General features: G+C 41.1%; 1 protein-coding gene across 1 annotated transcript in view; it reads left to right on the top strand.

The window, feature by feature from the left end:
* ca16b (carbonic anhydrase XVI b) overlaps positions 1-25,349 on the top strand; it is a gene marked incomplete at its 5' end in the record, with an annotated part of 102,842 nt that overhangs the window by 35,232 nt on the left and 42,261 nt on the right. The window contains one exon of the mRNA XM_084542212.1: positions 18,042-18,221. Coding sequence (XP_084398338.1) covers positions 18,042-18,221 — 180 coding nt within the window. The remainder of the gene's footprint in view (positions 1-18,041; positions 18,222-25,349) is intronic.

Genomic DNA, 25,349 nt, shown 5'->3' with positions numbered 1-25,349 from the left:
TCACAGCTTAGTGGAAGTTCCTAGAGCCAAGAGTTAATTAAACTGATGGATGAAGCTGCATGAATGGAATATTAGGGTATGACAGTTCAGAAGGAGGTGGTGACTCGGAGCGAGATAGGGTGCTCCTTTGAATAAAAGCGTAACAATAGGAATAGATGGAAAGGATGGTGTGACAAATTAGAGATGGATTCTGTTATATTTTCCGCCTTATGTGTTTGCGCGTTGGTGCGCGGACAAAGTATGCGGGACTCATTATTTGGTGTTTGCTCTGAGGACCAATACCAACATAAATGCATATAGTACAGATGGCTTCACGCATTAGTGTCTCTCCACTTCAGCCTCGGTGCTTCATCTTCATCTCCATTTGAATAACCACAGAAATACTAATCATGCCTTAGTATAATTTTGACTGTGATTTGAATGCAATCACTATTTCTGATATTAAAATGTCCATCACATGCAGCTGCAGGACATTTACGAGTGCTGAGGTTGGCGTCTGCGTTTCCGACAGTTAGCTGATATGAAACAGTTGCCCTTGGACAAAGCAGAGTAATGTAGCGTCACTAATCAGCGTTTCACTTTGCGGCTCCACAGACGGAATCAGTGTTCTGCTCGACAGAGTGCTCACCTCCCTCTCCTGTTTACAATTAGCAAGAGGCTTCAATACGGGGATGCAGCGTTGGATTGATGTCAATGTGCACCGATACACAGAGGGCGAAACCCGGAGAGGGAACATTCTTTCATACTGTGTGGAAAAACAACTTTTAAATGTGTGTGGGGAAAACAGCTATGAAGTTGAAAGGAAGGGGCTTTTATTTACTTGGTTAGCTGTGGCTGCTCTCTCAAACTTAGTAATTATCCCGAAAAACACAAGGTTTGTAAAGTGAAGTAAATTTGCTGGAAGTCTGTTATGAGACGTCTCCGACATATAATATGATGCTTTTTCGGTTTCAGGGACGTGAGTCATTTGAGCTGGGTGCGAATAAAAGGAAACGATTTGTTAGGCAAAGTAATGTTCGCTAAGAAGATGTGTTACTGAAACAACTGTTACTGGGAAAGTACAAATGAAGAACAAGCAACATGGTTAGCTTTATATATTACTTGCATTAGAGGCGTCTAAGAAATCACACTGTAGATTAAAATAAATAAATCCTTACCTGGCTCCCTTTTATTTATTTATTTTTTTTTAATTTCCCCAGAAATGAAGCCGGTTCCAGTTTATTCTGACCACATATATTTTTTCACGACTGAGCCTCATAGTAGCACGGTAAAGACATGTTGTGTATATCAGGGTAAAGGTCAAAAGAACCATTTCACAACATCAGACATGATTTTTCTGCATTAGCATCTCAACCGCCTAAGCTTTTTCCACATATAAATGAATTTGCTTGTCGCCCATCACTCTCTAGCCGACAGTTTGGTTGCTAGTGGACGTTCCAGGTTGTGGTTCCCTTGGTAACCCTTAATGTATTACCCTTATGTATATGTTTTACGAGTGAACCGAGCAGAACATACAATAATTGCTAGTATATGGGTGGAGTTGGCTGTTCTTGCCGTCACTGCTCAATAATTGAAAAGAAAAAAATAATACAATCAATGACACTGTGTTTTCATCAAGGTGAATTGTGTGGTATGAACCAAAGCTGCGGACAGTGTGTTTTTTTTTTTTTTCTTGCCTCTTGTTGCTAAGAAAATGCTCCTATCAATATCTACTCACTGAATTGCTTAGAATTCCATGATCTCTTGTCACCACGTTGCTGCTTGTCTCATCCTGTATGGTTTTTGAGTACCATGCATGATTTTTCTATACCTTTACTGCTAGATTCCATTTCACTATCATAAAAATGCAAACTGAAACTGCATGAAATCTCCTCCCGACTAAAATGGTATCACCGTAGATTTAGGCAGCTTACTTTTCGTCGAAAACCTATCGCGGCTCAGTTTTTCGCTACAAATTTAGATTAAATAAATGAATCCAGTCTTTAATCTATGCGTTTGAGATGTTCAGCTTGTCTTCCTGTGAGGGTCTCATTTTTTTGATATGGGCGAACACAGGAAAAAAAAATAATGAACAAATGGGTCTGCTCAGGACACAACAGATTTTATACCAAATGTTCAAATTGCCAAGCATCCTCAGTTCAAACACTGATCAGATTTAATCCAAAGCTAAGGGTCCCCGCGCACTGAGCCAGCTTCAAAGAGCCAGCGCCTGCACAGGCTGACAGATCGGTTTCTGTCACCTTCCCCTCCTGTGTCTAAGAAATTGCACAAAATATGCAAGACAAATTTTCATTTAAATCGTCTTAAATTAAATTAACAAAATAGTGATTGGAATCGCAAATGAAACCCCTCCTTTTCCAACAAATGGCTAAATAACATACAATAGTTTGAATATAATGACTCCGTGCTACTACAAAACAAGAATCTGAAGAGGCTAAACATGAGAGGCAATTATGTTTAACAGGGCTGCTAATTCTTGTGTATTGAGCCGCTTTGACAAGTTTGTCAGTTAAGCTAATTATTTTGTGGATATAAGTGCCGACAGATACTATAGTCTACAGCTGTTTGATTGGACGTGGTGAACAGTCCACCTGCTTCTTCTTCTGCAATCACCTGTGCTGCCTGTTGCTGAACAGCAGCTGCACCGTGAGGCAGAGCAAACGGGCACATGTAGAGAGAATGATGGACTAGAGACGGCACCCATCTTGTATCTCTCCAGTGTGCTACATAAGTAAGTTGTGTAACACCCATTGTACTCAAGAATAGACGCATGAGGCTCAGAATGAGTCTAATGGGGCTTGAGGGCATTATTGACATGCTCTGACTGAGTTTGGACCTGTTTTTCTCTCACTGAGGGGCTCAGTTGGGTTTGGACATCAAATGTAAATGCTAAGCTTGAAATGATGCATTGCCTTGACTCATCTTTTACACGTACCACACTGAATTGTTCCACAAGATGGTGTAAACAAGGCTTGGAAAAACTTTAGCTACTTGAGCAATTAAAATTAATTGGAATCAGTGTAAGGTGTTTTATTATTTACTGACCCTCCAGAGATTATTTCAGATGTGACGGCTCAGAAGCATTTGTTGGCAAGCTGGGCCTTTGCCAAATGAAAGGGGAAACTGTTAAAAGTTTCTGAATTGTAGAGGAAGCTCTTCCTCATGGGACAGAATGTATTTCTGTCCCTCTCTTTCTTTACACAAGGTCCTGGAGATTATTTTTACAGACTAGGGGATGTTGTACTTATGCAGCGGCCAACACCCAAGAACAGGAAGCCACAGTTTCTATGAAAGTCCACGAGATGGAAGCAGATAGAGCCGAGGGAAAACAATATTTTGGCTGGAGCTCATTCTGGTCGCCAATTAGACCCCAATGCCTGTATGATTTACCACTTCCTCTACCTGCTTTTATGTGTTATGGGCTGCTGTGTGGAACACAATGACCCCTGATTAAAGATTGAGCTCAGGCTCTGAGACAGCCGTGGCGCCATTCTTATCAGATGCCTACTCTCAGAACTCAGCACGACCACCTGAAATCAATGGTTGTATAGTTTCACACTGACATACCCAGACACTTAGGGCATTTTAGAGTTTGATTTAAATATTGTCAGTTTTGTAGGAAGTAATCCCTACCAATGATCCTGGGCTGAATTTACTTTTGAAAAAAAAATTTCATATAGGAACCTAAAACTACTATACTACCGCCATTTTATTGTGTTATGATACTTGATACTCGATTCATAAAGGATTTCGAAGGAGTTATTATTATTAGTTGTAAAGGACAAGGAAACTTTCAGTTCTATTTTAGATGATTAATCAACTTGGAAAGTACAGCATATTTAAAGATTTGAAGTCAGTAGCTAAATATTAAGTGGCCTTTGTCTTTCAAAGCGCTTTCTGGGACATATTGTATATGTACAGAGATGAATGGGTTGTTTGTCTTTTCCTCCACCCTCTCCTGTAGACATGGGTTGGAAGCTTAGATCTTGAATGGCCCGGGAGGAGTGGGCGGGGGGGGAGTATGAGGTCGCACTGTTAATTGCGTAATGAAACATGTCTGGATTGAGATAAAGCCTCTAAGAAAGTGTTGCGTAACCTGAAAAGCAGAACTGATTCAAGTTTGATAAAAATGTCCAGTCAGACAATATAGGGCAGTGATATGCTTTTCACCATTTTAGCTGTGCGCTCAAGCACACTGGGATGAAATTTAACAGGCACCCTTAGGGTTTAAGTGTTGACTTTTTCAGCTTGAAGGATAGTTGAGTGCGCCTGTACTGGGTGAACTGCGTTGGTAGCTCTTTGTGTTAATAATCCACCAAATTAAGGACAGAGAAGTAGAACTGGCTGTAATTGAACAGGCTGACAACCAAAGATTTTTATGGGCAAGCAGCTGAGTGCTCTTGACTGGCCAAGTCCTTTGACCCAAATCCAAATGAGCATGCATTTCACATGCTGATAACCAGACAGAAGGCAAAAAGCCAATGAGACAAGTAAGAAGTGAAGATGGCTGTTGTGCAGGTCTGCAAATCATCGCCAGGGAGGATATCGAGTGTCGTCTGATGGGCTGTAGGCTTCAGTATTTGCAACCAAATATGAAAAATGATGCCTTAATTTATGCTGTGTCCAATTACTTCCTGTACCTAAGTGCACAGGTCTGTAGCAAAAGGACTAAATTCCTACATAACACCCTTTAAACTGAGTCAGCCCTTTAATCGTATAAGTAAATGTAAATTGTTGCTACCATGGACTGCAGATAAAGACAGACAAACCTCTATGATATCATCTATAACAGGGGTGTCATACTCGTTTTAGTTCAGGTGCCACATACAGCCCAATTTGATCTCAAGCTGGCCGGACCAGTAACATAATAGCTTAATAACCTATAAATAGTGACAACTCCAGCAACTTTTTCATGTTGTTTTAGTGCAAAGAAGTACAAGCACATTGTGAAAATGTTTACATTTAATGAATTATCCTTTTACAAAAAATTTTATGAACAACCTGAATTTTCTTAAGAAAATTGAGTTCCATTTTTGTGCATTGCTGCCGTCTGCTGTTTAGATCTGGGTCTCAGTGTTGTGTTATGTCCGCAACTCTTACTTGTGGACTAGTGGACAAATTAGAAACAGCAGTTACTTTTATTGAAAAATTACAGTTAGTGTTTTCTATGTAATCTTAGCACTTTGCAAATTCATCCCACGGCAAAATTGGACCCTCTTGTGTTTGACGCCTATGATGGACAATAATGCGTATATTTAAAGCATAGTGTAACGTAAAAGGTGAGTTATTTGAAAAGGCAATTGTCATGAATGGGGACATTATCTAGAAGAATCTATTTTGTACGGCGCCGCAAACATTATTTTCCACTGTAAAAGTGGCCATCTTAACATGGAGGTCTATCGGGGTTGATTGGCTTTTGAAGCCATCCTCAAGTGGCCATTTGAGGGACTGCAGGCGCCTCCGTATTGGCCTGATTTTTCAGACCCTGAGGTTGTTGCTCGGTTACTTCCCTCTTTGAAGAGAAGCTCAAAGGAGAGACTTTCATCCAGTCGATGGAGCTCCACTATGTCTAATAAAGATGCTGCTTGGTTGAAAAGTTACTAGTAAATTCTCAGATTTTTTTTATTTACTTTTTTATTTTGCACACTACTTGAAGGACTTGCTCTAACTTAGTTTCTTCTAGGAAACTCATGCAATTTCACAGAGCTTTCAAGGAATCAAATAAAATCAACATTAACTTGTCACTTTGTTTGACAAACAGGCCAAGTCTCTAGATTATATTCTTTATCGCGCAACACACTTACTTTCACAGCAAACTGGCAACCCAAAAGCTGCTCACTTCAAGGCAAATGAGAATCTAGTGACTGGTGGTAGTTGCATGATCACTCGTACCTGTCAGTTAGTGTCAGTTCCTGTAACTTATCACAGCATGATAATGATACCTTACAAGAAAACAGATTCTGAAGTATTTATCCAGCTGCTGCTGTATATAGACTTTTCTTTTCATCTATAGTATATTTGTAATAAACCTTTGTGAACATGGGGGCGACCGTATGTTGAGGTGTTAAGTGTCAACACTGTTGCCAGCTCAATGAAATCCTGGCAATATTAGGTGATTTGCAAGACCCCTTTTTTAGTGAATGTGCTCTTGTAAAGCACAGGTTGTAGTCCAGTGTCTCTGTATAACTTTAGCTACTTCCCAGTGAAAATAGTTGGCCAAATCGTCTGGATTTGTGAACAGGCTTTAACAAAGCCCCTAACTCTCATATTTCCATGTTATGGCCTCATCACTTTCTGGGTTGTGATTATTAACTTCTCCGGAGATAAGACATTTAACCTACATTTCTCTCTTTGGAACATTTGGCTTCAGTCCTGCTAATTGGTCATTAGATTGCCATGAAATGCTTGAGAGAAACTGCTTACAGAATAAAAGATTTTCTCTTGACACAGGTTTGCTTTATCGCCTTTTATTGAGATGACCATTCTCGCTGATCCTATTTGGTCGAGTCACAGAGGCTTGTTCCAATTTCTGACTGTTTTGAAGAGTGCAAAGCTTGTGAGAAAAGTCAAGTTAAATCCGAAAGCACTCGGTGTCTAATTCAGTGGCGGAAAGCTTGTTTGTGCTTGAGGACTGTTTTACTGTACAAGAAATTAATTTGGCCTACAACCTCCATGTCGGATAGCGGAGTAAAGCCTTTGATTAAGTCTGCCAGAAGCACAGTGGTGACTTTGGATGTGGTTGTAGGGGATGATAGATAAACGCAGATCTTCCAGACGAATAAAACAGATTAATATCTGTGTGAAGTACCACTTCGGGTCACCCCAGGAAACAGTCGTATGCCTGGAAATCTGGCTCATAATTTAAACTTAAAGGACAGAATCGGTTAACAAAACTTACAGTATGTCTTATCATATCAGTCGTCACCGAACTCCAAAGTAACTGTCTCCCACGTTATATAAAAACCAATTTGAACTTACGTAACACGGGTCATTAAGGGACTTGCAGCATTGGCAAAAAAGAGTACAACTTCAAAACGACTCTAGAGCACTTTTATTTTGATAGTTGAGATAGCAAGAGATTAATGATGATCCATAGGTTCTGATGATTCATTGGGTCTGGTCCGCTTTTTTATGTTACTTTGGCTTTGACATTAAACTTGGGGTGAAAGTAGTTATCTTATCTGAACCCCCTGCCAGCCATCTCCTGGAATAGCGAGACCTTTAATCACCTGCCACAGTTGGTGTCTACAGGAACTTCAAGAAAGCTGATACTGTAGTTCCTCTGGACAGAATGATGGAAAATAAGAACAGAGAGTCATTATCGTGCTCATCAAAACGTGGAGGTTCTCCTGTAGGTCGGAAATTGGGGAAGGTATTGATTGAAGGATAGGAGTGTGTAAATAAAATGGCCTTATCATACATGGCGACGGACTGACCGAGCGTTAGTACGCCTGTAAATTGTCACCAATTTCCCAATAAATTAATAAATGCTACCCTATACACTACACATGGACGGTTTGTACTTAGTCAAAGCACAGAATACTGTCATCGCCCTTAATGATCACTTTGTGCACAGTGGTTCCTCTGCACTGTTTGTGTTGACAAGACATCCGCCTGATATCTGCAGACAGCTGGCTAGCTAGCGTTAGCGACGCAGCAGTGACAGACAGAATAAAAGAGAATCCAGACGCCGTTCGCCCGACTTCGCCTGCTTCATATCTTGTAGACATATCTTGAATAATATCTCGTCAACAAGCACAAACAGAGCTCAGATCAGTGTGCAAGAGTCCTCTTTTCCCGTCTATCCGCCACGTAAATGTAATCTTGGGATTGACTAAGGCGTAGTCAGAGTAATTTAGCCCCCTATCATCTACATTTCACTTTCACTGTCACTTAAATAAACCTTGCGTGCTTGTTGTAATACCTCGGTTTCCACAGAAAAGACATTGTGCGCATATTTACTAAATGCACACACTGCCTTTTTGAGAGATAGCGATACAAACAGAATATCAAATACAAAGATTAGCGTTCTCTGGATTTTCAAAATACTGGAAATACAAATTGCAAATACTCCCAGAATCACCAATTAGAAACTGTCCTTCGACTGTAGCGTTTATATTGTGGCATACAGTTTTTGCATAACCAAGGGAAATTGGTTAAAATTGACTTTTATTTTATATGCACATCAACACCTTCATAGCTCAGCTGGATGTTATGTACTAATTGTAGTAATTAACCAATGCGCGTGCAATGTCTGCTACTTTATCAGTAATGTGTTTAGGCAGCTCCTTTGGCCCAGATGTGGCAGCAGCTATGCTATGTGATCCCGTTCTGTCCAACCGCTTTTTACATCCCTGTCTGACTGGTTCAGAGACTGAATATTCTCCACATTTATTTTTTATTTTTTTTCTCCTGATACTACATTTATTGTATTCTTGTTTGTCAATCTAGTTAACATGGAAACCAAGCAGACAATCACGTATTCTTATTTATAGATGCACGAATAACAATTTTAATTATAGTTTACAAGGTTTTCCCTTGACATGCAATGCTGTGTTCAGAACTAATAAACTAAATCATGCATATTGAACTTCCAGAGAATCTAGAGACGTCATGAAAAACCAACCTAAACTAAGCCACTTTAATACCACTGACAGGTGAAATAGTGATCACCTGGTTACAACACTGTGCTGGGAATCTTGGGTCCTCTACATTCATGTTGACGTTATTTTGACACGTACCACCCAACTAAACACTGCAGAAGATGAACAGACAATACACTCAGAAAAAGAAAAAAAAAATGCTCAGGAACAATATCTCCAGGACCTGGCCGCAAACCTCCCCACATCTAAACTGAACGTACACCGCTACAAGCTCAATCCACAAAGGCCTCACCCCGCAATCCACAGGACCCAAAGGATCCGCTGCCAACATCACAGAGTTGGATAAGTGATTTTCACGCTGTGGCTGATTGGTGTAGTTTGCAATTGAAAACATCTTAATTAGTCTAATCACTTGCTTACTGCACTTCTTTTTATCCATATTTTACCGGTGGTTTTGGAGGTCACAAGCGAGGAATGCTTTTAGCATACCTTCAGGCTCTGCCTTTCAGTACAACATGACAGTATTTAAAAAAAAAAAAACAAATCCCTTTTCACATCACAATATTGTACGCATCCAACTAATGCTCTGCAAAGCATTGTAATTTTGTGATTAAATTCAGACATTCCCTTCTCAAAATGACAACCTCCTTAGTTGCTCGTGTAAATTCTGTGACCAGTCCTTGATTGCAGTTCTTGCTGTTGCACTCCTTCATTAATGCAACTCGGTGGAATTTGATTATAGATCACCACCGAGTACTGATGCTGAATGCTTTCATGTACCACTTGTATTAAATAAGGTGCATATTCAAAGAAAATTATACCTTTTTGCAATTCCATTAATTTATAAGCTAGCTTAAAGAAACCTGGATCTCCTGCTTGTTGGAAATGAACTTTTCACTCCTCTATGCAGCAGACAGACTATTGTGACTTTTATTAGCTTTTTCGGGCTTTATCATTCTCATTGTTGTGCCATTGTCACTGCAGCACTGTGAATAAAGACATTATTTTTGGTGTACTTGCTTCCCCTTTACCTCTTTGTTCATCACTGAACTGACAAGGTCAAATAAATTCACATTTAATTTGGTGAAGTGTAACTGAAAACTCTCTCATGCATCACTCTCTGTGTACCCCGCGGTGACCCCCAGATGCCGTTTTCTTTTTTCTTTTTTTTTTATTCTTGCAAACTGCTCAGATGTGTCAAGTACTTGTTCCTTCAGATCTCACTCAGAGAAATGGATATTGGTCAACGTTAAGAAAAGGGTTTTAAAAGCATGGAAGCGGACCGCAATTATTTCTTGGTTTCATAATTCCTGGGTTGAAATTATTCACTGTTCTTCATCGTGTATTTCCCTACTCCTCTTTGAAGCCTGCTGACGCCCACTGAGGGCATTATGGTTTTTACCTTCATGGTTCACTGATAATTGAGTCGTCTTATGTAGATTGGCCAGCAAAGAAATCTGACAAGAAACCCCTTTGAAAGCACAGTTTCTTATGAATACAAAATCACAGATGGGAGATGGAAATCTAATTGTTGCAACTGATGATTCACTTTCATAAACACCCTTTCATTTATCTGGAGGTTTTCGCTCTGTATACATCTGCGACCAAACTTCTCGGAGCAACAAGTTTTGTCGCGTTTCACTTGTTGAGCAGTAAAAGGGGCTCTGTCCTTGACTGAACTGTCGTTTAATCACGCACTTCACTGTGGTGTAACACTTTGTAGTTTTGGCAGCATGACCCCATTTAGTCTCGGGAACAGTCAGTCACCAAAATTGGCTGTCCCAGTTTTGCCAGGACGAGTTTCCTCACTTTGATTGGAGTTGCATGAAGCCTGATACAGTTTCAAATATATTCCGACTCATTTACAGTCTGTAGTTATCGCAGATCCCCCCTCTGTCCCTTTTCTTTTTCAAGAGGCCCTTCGTGTTGGTTTCTTGGTGTCTTAAAATCACACCCAGAAACCAACATGGCATAGAAAATAAAAGTGTTAGACTGAGCCTCGCTGTAAGTATTCATGAATCCAAGAAATGACAATTGTAGACCGTCCCTCGTTGCTTATGCTCGGTGCAGTGGGAGCCCGTATCTTTATTGTTAAACATTCACAATCAGCATAGTTCAATAAAATGACTCTGCTTTCTTCTTCCGTCGGTTGATTCGGCTACGCTCTGAGCTCTCTCCCTTTTCTTCGTCACATCCAAGCCATTAGGTCACAGAGCTGCCAGGAAGCATGTAAAGAGATCTGCACCACACAGTGACAGTGGAACGAAGGGATAAAGTCTGTCAGTTTGTTTTGTGAAAAGGGGCTCCGGGTTTGCAGTTTATTGAGGATAGGACTGTGATATGCTCACGCTGTAACAGACTAATACTGTGGACTTGCCACGCTTTAGTTAATTTAGAAGATATATGCCTGGAATGCTCTCCACATACACCATAAAGGCCATACTATGTTACGTTATACTGCTGCGTGTATGGTAGTAATAAAAGGCTTGATTGAATTTCCCAATTTTCTTAGAAAATGGGGATGAAGAAAATTGTATACTAATATGTAATGTATCAGTTGACTCTGCAGTTTTGTTCTGACGGCTTGTTGATGCCTCACATTGGACTAGACTAGTATGTATATTTACCAAATAGCTGCTAAACTTACACCGATCAGCCATAACCACTGACAGGAGAAGTAAATAACATTGACCATCTTGTGACAATTCAATGTTCTGCTGGGAAACTTTTGGACCTGGCATTCATGTGGATGTGACTTAGACATGTAGCACCCACCTAGACCAGACCAGGCACCCCCCACCCCATAGCAATGACACTCCTTGGTGGCAGCAGCCATCCCCAGCAGGACGCAGCCTGACACAGACACACACACACAAAAACGGTTTTGGAACAACCTCCTGGCCTCCAAATTCACTAGATCCCAAACTGATCAAGTATCTGCGGGATGCACTGGAACAAGCCTGATCCACAGAGGCCCCTCCCCTCAACCCATAGGATCCAAAGGCCCCAAAGGCCCCCACTAACAACGTTCTGTTCCCAGACACCACAGGACACCCTCAGAAGGCCCATGCCCATTCTCTGATGAGTCACAACTGTTTTGGAGGCACAAGGGAGACCTACACAATATTAGGAAGGTGGTATTAATGTTATCCATGGTTGCTGTATTATATTCTTATAAGCTTCAACTGTACCTTCTTTGTTTTTTAATAATTAATTACTAATTGGCATGTTAATACGCCAAACTACGATGATGATGGTGATTTCATGGATGTATCTATCCCGTATTACAAGATGGCGGCTCATTCATTCGAGAGAAACCTGTTCAGCGCATAGGCCAATAAAGGTTCCTGGATGTTCCACACACTTCAACAAATGTAGGCCCATGGAGCGTGCACATTAGTGTCCTTCACAATCAAGTAGATGTAAATGGCATGCACTGTTGACGTTCCTGCTGGTCAATGTGTAGTTGACTTACAGTCGGTTTCCCGCTGGTATAAATGGGCATAAAAAAAAGGCCCTTCCAGACTTTCATCATTTTGTGCGGTTTGTAGCTCAGAACTCACAATTATTTTAGTGCTCACCGCATAGTGAATGTAGGAGTTGTAGTAACATGGTTTGGCTGCTATGCTTGGGTGATATAGGTGAATAATAAGTCTGCTGAAAATCATTATTATTATTGTTAAGAAAGCTGTCCTCCTGACATTTTATTGTTTATTAAAGTAGTGCTTTATGTGATGTCCGTTAAAATTAGTCATTAAACAGACAATCTTTTACTGCAAACAGCATGATAAACAGCTCTCTACATTACTATAATTGTGAAGATTAGTACGTTTTCAGCGGGGGATTTGGCCTGTATAATGTGTCCAAATCATTTTTTTATTTATTTTTTTAAATATCAAAAACATATAATTCATGGGTGCCAAACATAATTCCAGGCAGGTTCAAAAATACAGTTTGTTATCATTCGAATTTTGTTTTCATACCTCTGACTCATCATGAGAAGCTACGCTCCAGAGTATTTTTTTTTGTTTGTTTTTTTGTTTTTTTTTGCAAACCATTTAACTTTGGATGAAAAACCCGAAAATCAAGAGTACCTTAAATTGTTTAAAATGATCCATCGCTGCACAGAACAACCCGACGCACAATCATGACAAGTAGTGTAATGGTAGGACAAAGTTCCACCAAGATATGAGGCAGTAAGATGTAGTTGACTCTTGGGTTATAATTTAGTTTTCTCTTCCAAGTAAATTTGATTAACCCGGCATTTTGTTTTCAATCCGAATGATCCTCTGACCGCTTGTGCTCAGTGCCACGTCGGTCCTATTTTTAGTACGTGTTGCTGTGTTCTGCAGTCTCATGCGGGTCTGTGGAGGTAAAGCGTTATCTGAAACAACGTGAAAATGAAATGGTTTCCTTTTACTCTGCTGTAATTGCAACAGTTTTCTCTTTTCTTTTTTTTCTTTTTTTGCATTACTCGATGATATGGGAAACAAGATCTGTCATTTGCTTGTCAGCCGCTGACTGATGACCAACTAAGGTGACCGTTCTGGCCTGTCTAAACATTGTACATGCCTTGAGCTCATCAGTTGTCTAACCTGGACATTTGATACTCCCCAGCGCTGCGGCGTGTGCGACTCCACCATCTGGAGTGTTATCAGCATATTGAAACTGACAGCAGGAATGTTGTTCAGAACGTTATCCGATGCTTTCACTGAAGGGATTCTGCGGCATGCACATGGCTTTGATCTTTCTTGCCACTTCTCCATACTCTATACGACCGGTGTGAGTCTCTTGAGCGCTGATACCACGCCTTTCTATCTGCTGGCCGCGATGTCTTGTCAGTGCTACCCGTACATATGGACTGATCAGCGTAGATTTTTGCAAGGGCTGGTGTGCCAATTCTGGGAGGTCTGCCAGCCGGGATACAGCATGAATGCTCTCCCTGCTAGGGACAAAACGGAAATGACAAGGCAATCGCCATTCTGTCAGCATTGCCATGGTAGCAGAGGCACGGCTGTTTATCCCAAGGTTAATGGGATGACGCCTGGAACTGAAAGTGCCAGATTGAGAGAAACATGTGCCTGTTTTGCTTAAAACAAGTAGATAGCGGAGAGTGGCGTCGCATCACACAGAGGTGAGGGTGGGGCGGCTCGGATTAGCAAAATGAACGAAGATAAATGTTGCGAAACACCGCTACTTCTGCCGTAGATTATAAATAACCCAATGGTGGCATAGATTTCTGTAAAATCCGGGTGTGGATGCGATGTTTCATTCTCAAACCTGTGCTGCCGCTGATTGAAATGCATTAAAGGGTGTGAGAATCATTCCCACTTCCATCCGACATATGCATAGTTTAGCAATTCATAAGAAGAAACTTGAAAAATAAACTATAATGCAAAATGTTGCAGAGGCCGATAAAAGCAATCTTCTGTGAGAACAATGTTTTTTTTCTTTTTTTACTAAAAAAATAAATGTGGCCACATTAGCATTAAACCTGCAACAATCCCTATAGCTTTAACTTTAGACATTTTCAGTATGTTTTGTGCTGACAGCTCTATGACTATTTGTCGCTTTCCAATGTGTCTGCTGCCACATTTGCTGAGCTGCTCAGAGGTGACACGGTGTCTGTTTCATTAATATTAATATGTGAGCAGTTATTGTAAACAATATGCACATATAAATTGCAATGTTGTGTGAATCTTTCAAGGACACCGGGCCACGCAAATGAGGCACTTGTCACTCATCTCTCGCAATTAGAAGCCGTCGCTTGCTGCGGTAAACAGCTGACCAGATGAATCAGACTCCGCTGTTTATTTAGACACTTCCTTCCTACTGTTTTTCCGCGAGTGTACACATCTGATTCCCACTGTAAAGCAAGTTAAATTTGCTCCTCAGTAATCACATCTTTGCACTGAGAAATTATACACAAAGAACAAATAGCGGGGTAGTGGTATACATGCATAAGGGAAACAAGAAGCCAAGTAATCATAACTTTATTATCTTTAGGTTAAAAATAATTTAAAATTAGCGTCCCCGCTGTTATGATCCTGCTTTGATTTGCTATTCATTATAGTGCATACGATTTGTATTTTATGCTACGCTGACACATTTCAAATCACGCCATACCATGTAATCACATCTGCGAGCTACCGCGCGCAATTACAGTGTGCTGCTGCTGAGTATTCACTCATTCAACAGCTAGGTATTAAAAAGATTCTAATTAGTTGTAACTGTTGCAGAATTAGAGGGCATTTATTTTATTTTTCAGCTCTCCAACCAAATTGAAACATCCATATTCGCAGTCATGACCACGGCCACCACCTGTATTAGCCTGATAATTTGTCTGAACTGCCATTTTGTTTCGCTTCATTCGCTCGCTCTCGATTCCTGGAACGAAACACACAGCGAGCGGTGACTCACAGATGTTGAACCGGGCTTCGCTGCCGCTACAGTCAGTGGCGACTGATAAATTCTGTCGAATAATGAGCTATTCCTTAACGTGGAGCCGCCGAAATCATAGTAATTTATTCATTTATGTCAATTACCTGATGGCACGTGTAGAGGTTTTCAGGAGAATAAATGCAGCCGGAAGAGCGTGAGCCGAGTGTAGTTGAAAATGTAGTTTGTAGTGTTTGCGATAAATCAATCCATCGCATTTTAGAACATGTACTTATTTTTAATTTCTTCACCTCAGCCTTACAGAGAGGCGAGGCTGCAGTGGAAAAGGCTTAGCCATTAGGATTATAGTCAGTCTGATGGATGGCAATGAGACAGATTAATCGGCTGCTGTGCAACCCTCACTTATCTGATTTTAGCACTGCTCCTCCCTTTCTGTTCTTGAGAGGCAGAATTATTTCTCCAGCAGTAAATGGGATGTAATGTGTGCTTGAATGGAAAATTAGCAAACGATTACAGTTTTTTTTTTTTTTCTTTTGCACTTTGCTCCACTTGAAGTGACCATCTTGGTGGGTTAAGTGCACTCTGCCTGTTACTGTATATCATGTGTTTAAATGCGATCATGTTTGTTCGACGGTCTCATCTCCGGGCTTGGATGCCGGCAATAATTGTAGGTCTTGTCCTTAAGAAATATGTCATATCAAGTTTTTTGCAAAACCCCACATATCTCAGTTACATCCGGACTGGTTTTTTTTTTTTTTTTTTTTTTGTAGTGTGCCACAATTCACTCAAGGAGAAAGAGCAAAGCAAGAAGCTGGAGGCTGAAATTGCCCACTGGAGAACCGGAATAGTTTTCAGTGTTTTTTTATTGTTGGTAGCCCTCATAACACACTTAGTCAGTTAGGGAAATGGTTCAAAGCAGCTGGAGGCATTGTACTTCAGACAGCTCTGCCAGAGAGAATATATATTTCCTGCAAACACAAATGGGATGGAAGTAAGTCATAACCAATTGTACAGCTGCCTCAAGTGTGTGCTACTTGATCAACTGTATTCCCCATAACGGTGTACACAAGTAACTCAGCGCAGTTTCCACCCGAGCCCCAGAGTTAGTCAAAGAAATATTCAGGGGCGTCGACGGAAAATTAATAGAATCGTGGATGAACTTGCAAAGCTCGTCTCACGAGTGCCATCACGTTGATTGAGGCAGACAGCGATGAAGAAATTTGTCTGTTTAAAAAAACACAATAAAATCTAATAGCGGAGTTATGTGTTTCTTTTTATATAAACACACTCTTGTTAAGGGGTCATTAGAGTTTTGTTATGGCTTCTTTGGATTATTTTATCCAAAGAATTTTAATAGCTTTTTTTTTTTTGTTCTTTAACCTGTTATGTGACTTTTTTTCCCTCCAGCTCTGTCATACTGATCACACTGTAGATTCACGGTGAGGCTGCCCTTAGTAGCAATGTTTTTAAATTACCGGCAGCCATTTGTTTCTTTGTTGGTATCAGAAGAGAGTTCACCTTTTGAATAGGAGCGAGCTGAAGATGTTCATTTGGACTTCCGGAAATTTGCATTTGGACGGCGAGGTTATGGCTCTCCAGTCAGCCGCCGCGCATCAAATAGATAACAGCTGCAAATCTTCTTTTTTTTATGCGCAAAGGCTTTACAGATTGGGCGCATAAACACTTTTATTTGATCACGGTAAACATCTGTTCCATTTTGTGTAAATCCTCTCTGCGTGTATGATTGGCAAGCGGCTTTCACGTGCTTTAAGGTATTAGTGTTTGACTCACAATGGGCTCTTTTCCAGGGTATGAAATACTGTGGGGTGTACCATCACAAACATCTACGGTCATGACTGACACATTTAATCCTGCTCGATAATGCAGATATTAGTTAGAAATGCAGCTCAAATCCATTTTAACCTTCGTAATCTTGCGTGTGGTGTTTTGAGGACAGCATTGTCATTTAAGTCACCGGACAAATCCGAGACATCTCCTCGTTGGTTTTGTAATGTCTTGTGCACTCTTCTGAACCCAGAAACATATTCACGGGAGAGATTGATTAAAAGATTCTTGTTTGTGTGTCTGGACACCCCGCAGCGTGCGTGTTTGTGGTTGTACTGGGCTTGATGTAGTGAAACACAGTATATTTTAGAATAATCCAGCATCACGCTGTCTTTTTTGAGGGACTTGAGCGAAGTGTGTTTGGCCGCAAGGTGTTTATACATAGCAGGACATAAAGCCACCCCCCGATATAGGGTGTTTTAGTAAAGAGGAGTCCTCACATCTTTTTTTCACGAACCAGTAGCAAAGTTGCCCTATATCTGTAGGGAATGGGATCATGAATATTGTGTTAACCTAGAAAAGTTAAAATCCATGCATGCTTCGTTGTTCCCCTGATCTTTCAGCTTTTGTTGTTGCATTGGCCAATTGTACCCGGGAAGAGATCAAGGGGACCCCTGTCGGTTGTGGATTATTTCTTTGTAGAAGCGCCACTGTAGGGGATGGAGGATTAAAAGAGCAGGCAGAGGATGGGGATCCTACAGGAAGTTAGTTTGCAGCTGCACGCGAAATGTTAACGTGGAGTTGTTTCTGTTGAATTGTCTTTTTTATTGTATTTTTTTTTTTTTAAACGTATCATGAGGCACATTAGCTCTGTACCCATTCTAGGCTCTGTTTCAGTTGGTGTGGCACTGCGGGAACACGCTTCATTAAGATATCTGTATCATGTATGGACAATTAACACCGGAATTGTCAGAGCCCAGATGATGAATTCTCATTGTGTTTACATGTTTTCCCAGCTGTGGGGAGGTGAGGCGGGGAGATTTAGAGGGCACTGCAGCCGAATGAATGTGAAAGAATTATTGTCTCCTCTTCTCTCTATTTCAGCATATTGATATATTGTTGCTGCGGTAGCAATAATATTGTCAGTGTTCATAATTTTATGTGTGGTGGAGCCAGTATCCTTAGATAAAAGCGATTTCTGGGGGACATTCGGCGTTCCGCATAGTTTACATCTCGTGTCTTCTGTTTCTGCAGGGAGCCACGGGCCTCGAGGCTGGGCAACCTTATACCCAGAATGTGCTGCAAAGAACCAATCACCTGTGGACATCGCAGATGAACAAGCTCGGGTGTCGGAGGAGTACCAGGAGCTGGTGCTTGACAAGTTCACCACCGAGTCCTCCAACCAGACCACCATGAAAAACACTGGAAAGACAGGTTTGCCTCCTAAATTTTTCTTTCTTTCTTTCTATTTTTTTTTCTTTCTTGTTGGGTCTGAAGACCCCATTAAAAACGCAGTAGGATAATGACTTTCGGTGATCATTAATTTCAAATGATACCATGAGGAGAAGGGCTTGTGCAATATGGTAACATGATGATAATGTAATGTTCGACAGCATTCATTTGTCATTCGCCACAGCTTGAGATAGCTATTCCTTTAACACATTTCACCTCTGGTTGTATTTGATCATTGCAGGGGTGCTGCAGTTTTTCAGCAGGGAAAAAAAAGCCATCATGAATGCGTCATGCCAATACAATGATATACTGCAAGAAACATACATTAGTCGTTGCCACACAGTGCGGCTTGAGATAGCTTTCCCTTTTAATACATTTACCTCCGGTTGTTAGTCCAGTGCTGCAGTTGTTCCCAGGAAAAACAATCATCATCAAAGCCTGATGGCAATATTAGATTTGCATGTTTTTTATTCACTGTGATGAAGTACTTTAATTTTACATGTATTTAATTCACTTGATTCGCTATAAAAACTTCCCATGTGGCAATTGTGTCTACATTATATTTCAGTATTCGACAATATACCTTATTGTAATATATAGATATAATCTAATTCACAACAATAGACAAACACAGTCTGCTTAAGCTAATACTGCACAAAAAATGATATGTTTTCATGTTTTTGTTGAACACAACATGTAAACATTTACAGTGCAGAGTGGGAAAAGTACCTTCGGATTAAGTAACTGGTTGACCCTCCTCTGGCAGCAATAACCTCAACCAAACGTTTCCTGTAGTTGCAGATCAGACCTGCACAATGGTCAGGAGGAATGTTGGACCAGTCCTCTTTACAAAACTGTTTCAGTTCAGCAATATTCTTGGGATGTCTGGTGTGAATCACTTTCTTGATGTCATGCCACGGCATCTCAATTGGATTGAGGTCAGGACTCTGAATGGGCCACTCCAGAAGGCGTATTTTCTTCTTTTGAGCCATTCTGTTGTTGATTTACTTCTGCGCTTTGGGTCGTTGTCCTGTTGCATCACCCATCCTCTGTTGAGCTTCAGTTGGCGGACAGATGGTCTTAAGTTTTCCTGCAAAATGTCTTGATAAACTTGGGAATTCATTTTTCCGTCGATGACAGCAATCTATCCAGGCCCTGAGGCAGCAAAGCAGCCCCAAACCACGATGCCCCCTCCACCATATTTCACAGGTGGGAAGAGATTTTGATGTTGGTGTGCTGTTCCTTCCAAACAGCTCAATTTTGGTTTTATCGGTCCAAAAAACATTACATTTTTTGAACAGCAGTGGCTTCCTCCGTGGTGTCCACTCTTGTTTTTCTCATTGTAGACTTGTCAACAAAAATGCTAGCATGTGCCAGAGATTTCTGTAAGTCTTTGGCTGACACTCTAGGATCCTTCTTCACCTCACTGAGCATTCTGCGCTGTGCTCTTGCAGTCATCTTTACAGGACGACCACGCCTGGTGAGAGTAGCAACAGTGTTGAACTTTCCCCATTTGTCGACAGTCTGCCTTTCCTCGGTCACACGAACGTCAAGGCTTTTAGAGAAACTTTCGTAACCCTTTCCAGCTTCATGCAAGTCAACAATTCTTGATCGCAGGTCTTCTGAGAGCTCTTCTGTGCGAGGCATGGTTCGCATCGGGCAGTGCCTCTTGAGAACAGCAAACTCAAAACTGGTGTGTATTTTTTATAGGGCAGAGCAGCTTTAACCGGCACCTCTGATCTCACCACATTGATTGGACTCCAGGTTGGCTGACTCCTGGCTCCAATGTTGTTTACATGTTGTGTTCGATAAAAACATGAAAACGTATCATTTTTTGTGCGGTATTATTTTAAGCAGATTGTGTTTGTCTATCGTTGTGACTTAGATGAAGATCAGAACACATTTTATGACCAATTTATGCAGAAATCCAAGTAATCCCAAAGGGTTCACATACTCTTTCTTGCAACTGTATATATATATAATGTAAATATGTAATTTGATGCACGATTTACACGTTCTATAATTATGACCTTGGCTCACAGTGTAGTTTGGGAAATCAGGGACTGATCAAAGCTGTGGAAAGCAAGCAGAATCTGAAGTGCGGTCATAGTAAATGATTTTACCTTGCAGAGAGCAGTGTCCAAACTTTCAAAAATCCTTAAAGAAGAAGAAGAAGGCAGAAACAAACAAACGTAAATAGATAAAGGAACGGGTCTTTTGAACAGCAGTTTCAGCTTCAACGCCCCGGCAGATGGTTCCCTCAACAAGAACTAAGTTATCTGCATTATTGTCAATGTGAACTGAGTTACCACCGGATCAAGAACGCAGCTGGATAAATTGCAACACAGACACCTGGACAATAATATTCTGGAGAGTATTTGTCATTGCCTTGCAGTATAGCAATAATAATAACATTAATCTGCATAAAGCAAGTATATTTAATATATTTAACATGTGATTCATTTGCATTCATTCTTGTGATTATTTTTGATCGAACAAAAGCCCGAAAAACAAATCCATAAAATCATTTAGAATTTTATTCATCCAAAATGTTAAAATCTTTCAAGTAAACAAGCTTTATCTGCGCTGCACTTACCATAGAAATTCCAAATGCTCCCACTTGACACATTTTAAGGACTTCCAATTGCAAATTTCAGAACCACACGCCAATGTTTCAGTGAAGCACTTAACAGTCGCACTTAATAGCGTCAGTCTGCCATGATTCTTGGAAATACAGTATGTCAGTGGCTGCAGTGAGCCCTTTGTTATTGCCGTCATTGTGCTGTCCCCCAGCTCTGCTCGGTCTCAGTATTCTCTTTGTATCCCTTGTTTACAAAGCACCGCCACAATGGTTTTTGTTTTGTATGTATGTATGTGTTTTTTTTTTTTTTGTTTGTTTTTTCTTTTTTTTTTTTCAATCATCACATCTGTGAACCATTGGTGTGAAAAACCTGACCTTAATTGATCTCGCTGCTCTGGGCACTGGTTCTCTCTGAGAGTAGTGTCATCTTTTGCATTTGATCATAATGAGAGTTGTTAGCCTCCATGACAACCAAGGCCACTGACACAGCCGAGCAATGCTGCGGGCTGCTTATTTACAAGGATGGAAATAACACAGCTGGGTGTAATTTTGGGCACGTACAGTACAGTTAGTTTGCGAACCGCTGTGAAAATCATGAAAATGGAACCAGATTACCACAAAATATTACCCAAAAATAGGGGCTGTTTAGGAGAGGTCAACTTAATATTTAGCAATTTCACCTGAAAATTGTTCGGAATGGGAAATCTTTTGGTTTGGTTTATTGTTCGCCATTGCGCCTGTTCTTTTGGAATTACCATTATTGACTATTTATTGAAAATAAACCATTGACAGGAAATATACTTTAAAACCTTCTTTCAAATCACGACTTTGAATACATGTAAATGTGATAAGGATAGATTTGGCTCTACTGTACATTGATTGGCTCTAGTTGCTGCCATTCTTTAAAAATCACAAAGCTAAAGTGACAGTCGTCACTTGGAGCCACATGTGAAATATAGGTGTTTGTTTTAAAGACGGTGTTAGTTATTGATGGTGACTGGAATTTGTCCTTCATATTCTCGGGGAAAAAAAACACAAACTGTTTTCCAAACATGTTCGAACAAGAATGTGATGCATTGTTCTCCAAATGAGCCTTTGGCCTTTAAAGACCTCATCTTTTGTTTTCCCCGTCACGACTTGTTGCCTCTTTGATATTTTGAGTTTCACCGGTCCAGACTCTTTTTGTGCTCCTTTCTTGACTATCTTTAGTTTTTCAATTGAATTTAAATTGCTTTAAGTCAACAAAGATTACGTCCTAGGTTGGCGTTGTGTGGTTGTCACAGTGCTGTGGTCCCCAGTTGACTCCTTGTGGCACTTCACCCATGTAATGCCTGACCGCTGTCAACTATAATCAGAGTGTTTGTATTCTGCTTCTATTCTCATCTTAGCTGCAGTGTTTTTGCAAGCCATATTCCTCTTTGCTTATTTATGCGCAGGATATTGTCATGAGAGTATGACTGCTTTTTTCTGGGCTCCTCGGTCGTCTGTTTTTATGCTCCGCTACAAAAGACTTGCCAGATATCAGACAGAATTGTCAAGTTGTTTCTATCTTCAGTCAGACATTGCCTCCACTCTGACCGATTTCTGTGGGGTAGGGGAATTGATTTTCCTAACCAGTCACTAGAAACCAACGTATCTGCCGACAACAGCTTGACAGTGGCGTTAGTCCCGCCCCTGGCGCTGATTGGCTAATCGTTAGCCCTTTAGAAACACTCGCTGGATTTGCTAAACAAAAGACTGATGTAGGGAAGGCCTCAAATGTCAAATGTTTTTGCCTCAAATGTATGATCTTCAGTCAGAGGGCCACCAGTTCATCACCGTTTTACTTGTCCGTGTGAGTATAATTTACCCAGTGCCAGTTAACACCTGTCATACCAATGAGACTGTTTTTGCATCATTTCATTTTGCTGCTGTTGTAGAATTTACATATAATCTCATTGTTATGTTAATATGGTGAACTTATCAAGGTGTTGCTTATTTACACATCCAGCATTCGCATGCCAACATTACCATTCATTTGGATTCATGTTTCTGTGCATTTGATGAATGTAAATCCATTGTATTGCATCTCTGTACACCTCATCCATTGCGTGTCTGTCTGTGCTGGAACAGAAATCCGTCATCCTTCACTCCTCCCGCAGTTTGTTCGCCTTGACTTGTTTGGAGACTTTACCAACTCTGCTAGAGTGCAGTAGGTTTTTGCAGCTTTTCGTTTGGAAACGGCTGCCTGCTGGTGCTGCAAATTGCACTAAGAAAGAGTGAAACAAAACGGTGAAGTTGCGCGTGAGACAGCTACTGTATACAGTAAGCTGAGACTGAACGCTGCGTCATCAAAACTCGCTGCAGGACTGGGATACTTCAAATTCGAGTACTTTGTTTGGAGAATTTTCAAGGATGCCCAATGTGTGTCCTGCGTTGTGTGTGCGTTCTTAAATCATCCACACTCCTATGCGCGCATACAAAGGCAAAACCTCTTCAGTGAGCCATACACTCTCTGTATTGTTCCATTGTGTTCTTCTAATGCCAAGAAGACGGCTTGCCTCGCTTCTGAAGGACACAAATTGAAAGAACCAAGAAAGCATCCTTAATTTGGAAATACTTACATAGTCATTTTAGATACACAAGTACGTTATATTTGAAATTATTATCTAGGACACAAGATTTTGAAACACTGGATCTGAAATATATACGTTTTACACCCACACACAGTATGCCGATCTCTACCCGGGAGGGATTAATGGTCACACTGCGAATACTAGCGTCTGGGAGCTCACAGAGTCGCCTCTAGCATTTCCGCTTTTCCGTATTAACCACTCCCGCTTCCAATTCATGACCAGTCACAGAATAGTAACCGGACACCACACGAGAAAGAAATTTGTGCCCGGTTAATGGGTCGAGAACCAGATGCGAGGACTCCCAAACGAGGGCTGCGAGAACAAAATGACGTCATTTTTAACAATCTTCTGCTTTGGTTGCTTTCTTTAACCCACCGGTGCCACTAGGGGATGCTGAAGTCGAATTATTCAAATCCTCCACAAAGGGGCTTTAACATCCTTCACACTATTTAAAAGGCAATGTTGTAATTAAGAACTGAGTGAATAGATCTTAAAAGTTCATTGCGATTGATTTCCTGACATTCCCTTGTGTCTTGACCTGTTTTGCGATCGGGCTGATTGGCCGCCATTCAAGCAGTATTCCTCAACAAAACATTTCTCAGTGAAATTTCAAACAACTCCCAACCAAATTCACGGGGAATCGGAAGACCCCAGGGACATTTGCATTGATCAAGGATTTACTTTCACACACACTCCCCTTCTTTCACAGGCTGTGATTCAAGGTCTTTTTGGCTTAGCTTCTAATTCCTCCTCTGCTGTTGGAGGGTTCAAACGCACCCAGGGCCGCATTTCTAATGAAACTCCCAAGGCCAGCCAGCCAGCACCCCCTTTCCCTGGCTCTTGCGCACAGGATTACAATACTTCAACAACAGCAGCAACACAGATTTATAACCATCTCTGTAAATGTTTGTGCTTTTGCACTGGAGTTGCACAATTATGATAATGTGATGGGTAGTTATTTCCTGATTTTCACTTTGACCCCTCCAGTCTTGGAAATCTCTTGCATCGTTTCGTCTCCTTCATGCTGTGGGCCTTCAGCCTAAGCAGCACTGGCACACTAATACTGCTGGCAGATTCTTTCTTGCCTCACGACAGGGGCTCAGCTCATCCCTCATCACACAAGGTTCCCCTCTCCTCAGATCTTCTTGTCTCTTCCTTCTCTTTCCTCCAGATCTAACTCTCATTTTCTTCCTGGGATCTCGTCGGCTGGTGATCTGTTTGAGTTACTTTGCGTTTCGTTCAATCTCTCTGCCCAACTTGTTCTTCGTGTTATCTGTTTACTGACAAACGGCTCGTTCCCACGCTCATCCTTGTAGTTTGCATTGTGATATGATTAAAAGTGGGCTGTCCCTTTTTAGAGGCAGACTAAATCCCGCTGTAACGGGAGGGATCAGGCGACAGAGCACCAGGTCTAATCTGGCTAATCATGTCAAATGCAGACATGGTGAAGGGTTATAGATGCATTAGCACGTAACCTCAGCCAGGACCGCACAGGGGTGATAATCTGCTTGTCATGGTGTTTTAGATGCCACGGGAAACTAACACGGCTTAAAGTCACCCTTTCATGACACTGTTGCATTCATTAACAAGCAGGCAGGCTAAACTTTTAAGGCAAATCCAAATTGCTGTTGGCACATGAAATTCTCATATCATCAGTAATGTCTCTGACCTCCAGGATGGGGTGTGCGAAGCCAATCTGAGCTTCTCCTGTCTACATGTAGAAGTGACTTTGGCCAAATTGCTGAACCCCAAGTCGCTCCTTGTGGGCAAGCCACCGAGGAGAGTGATGACACTTAAAAATTGTTAAAGCATTAACCGTAACGTGCTATTTATATTACATTTTCCCCAGTGAAACTTTGGCATAATGCCTCTGCGTCCGCGACAGCCACGGCCGGAGGCGCCATGTTCTCGGGT

The sequence above is a fragment of the Chelon labrosus genome (genome assembly GCF_963514085.1).
Source record: "Chelon labrosus genome assembly, chromosome: 4".
Lineage (NCBI taxonomy): Eukaryota > Metazoa > Chordata > Actinopteri > Mugiliformes > Mugilidae > Chelon > Chelon labrosus.
The sequence above is the reverse complement of the archived record's forward strand: the minus strand, read 5'-3'. Positions and strand labels throughout refer to the sequence as shown.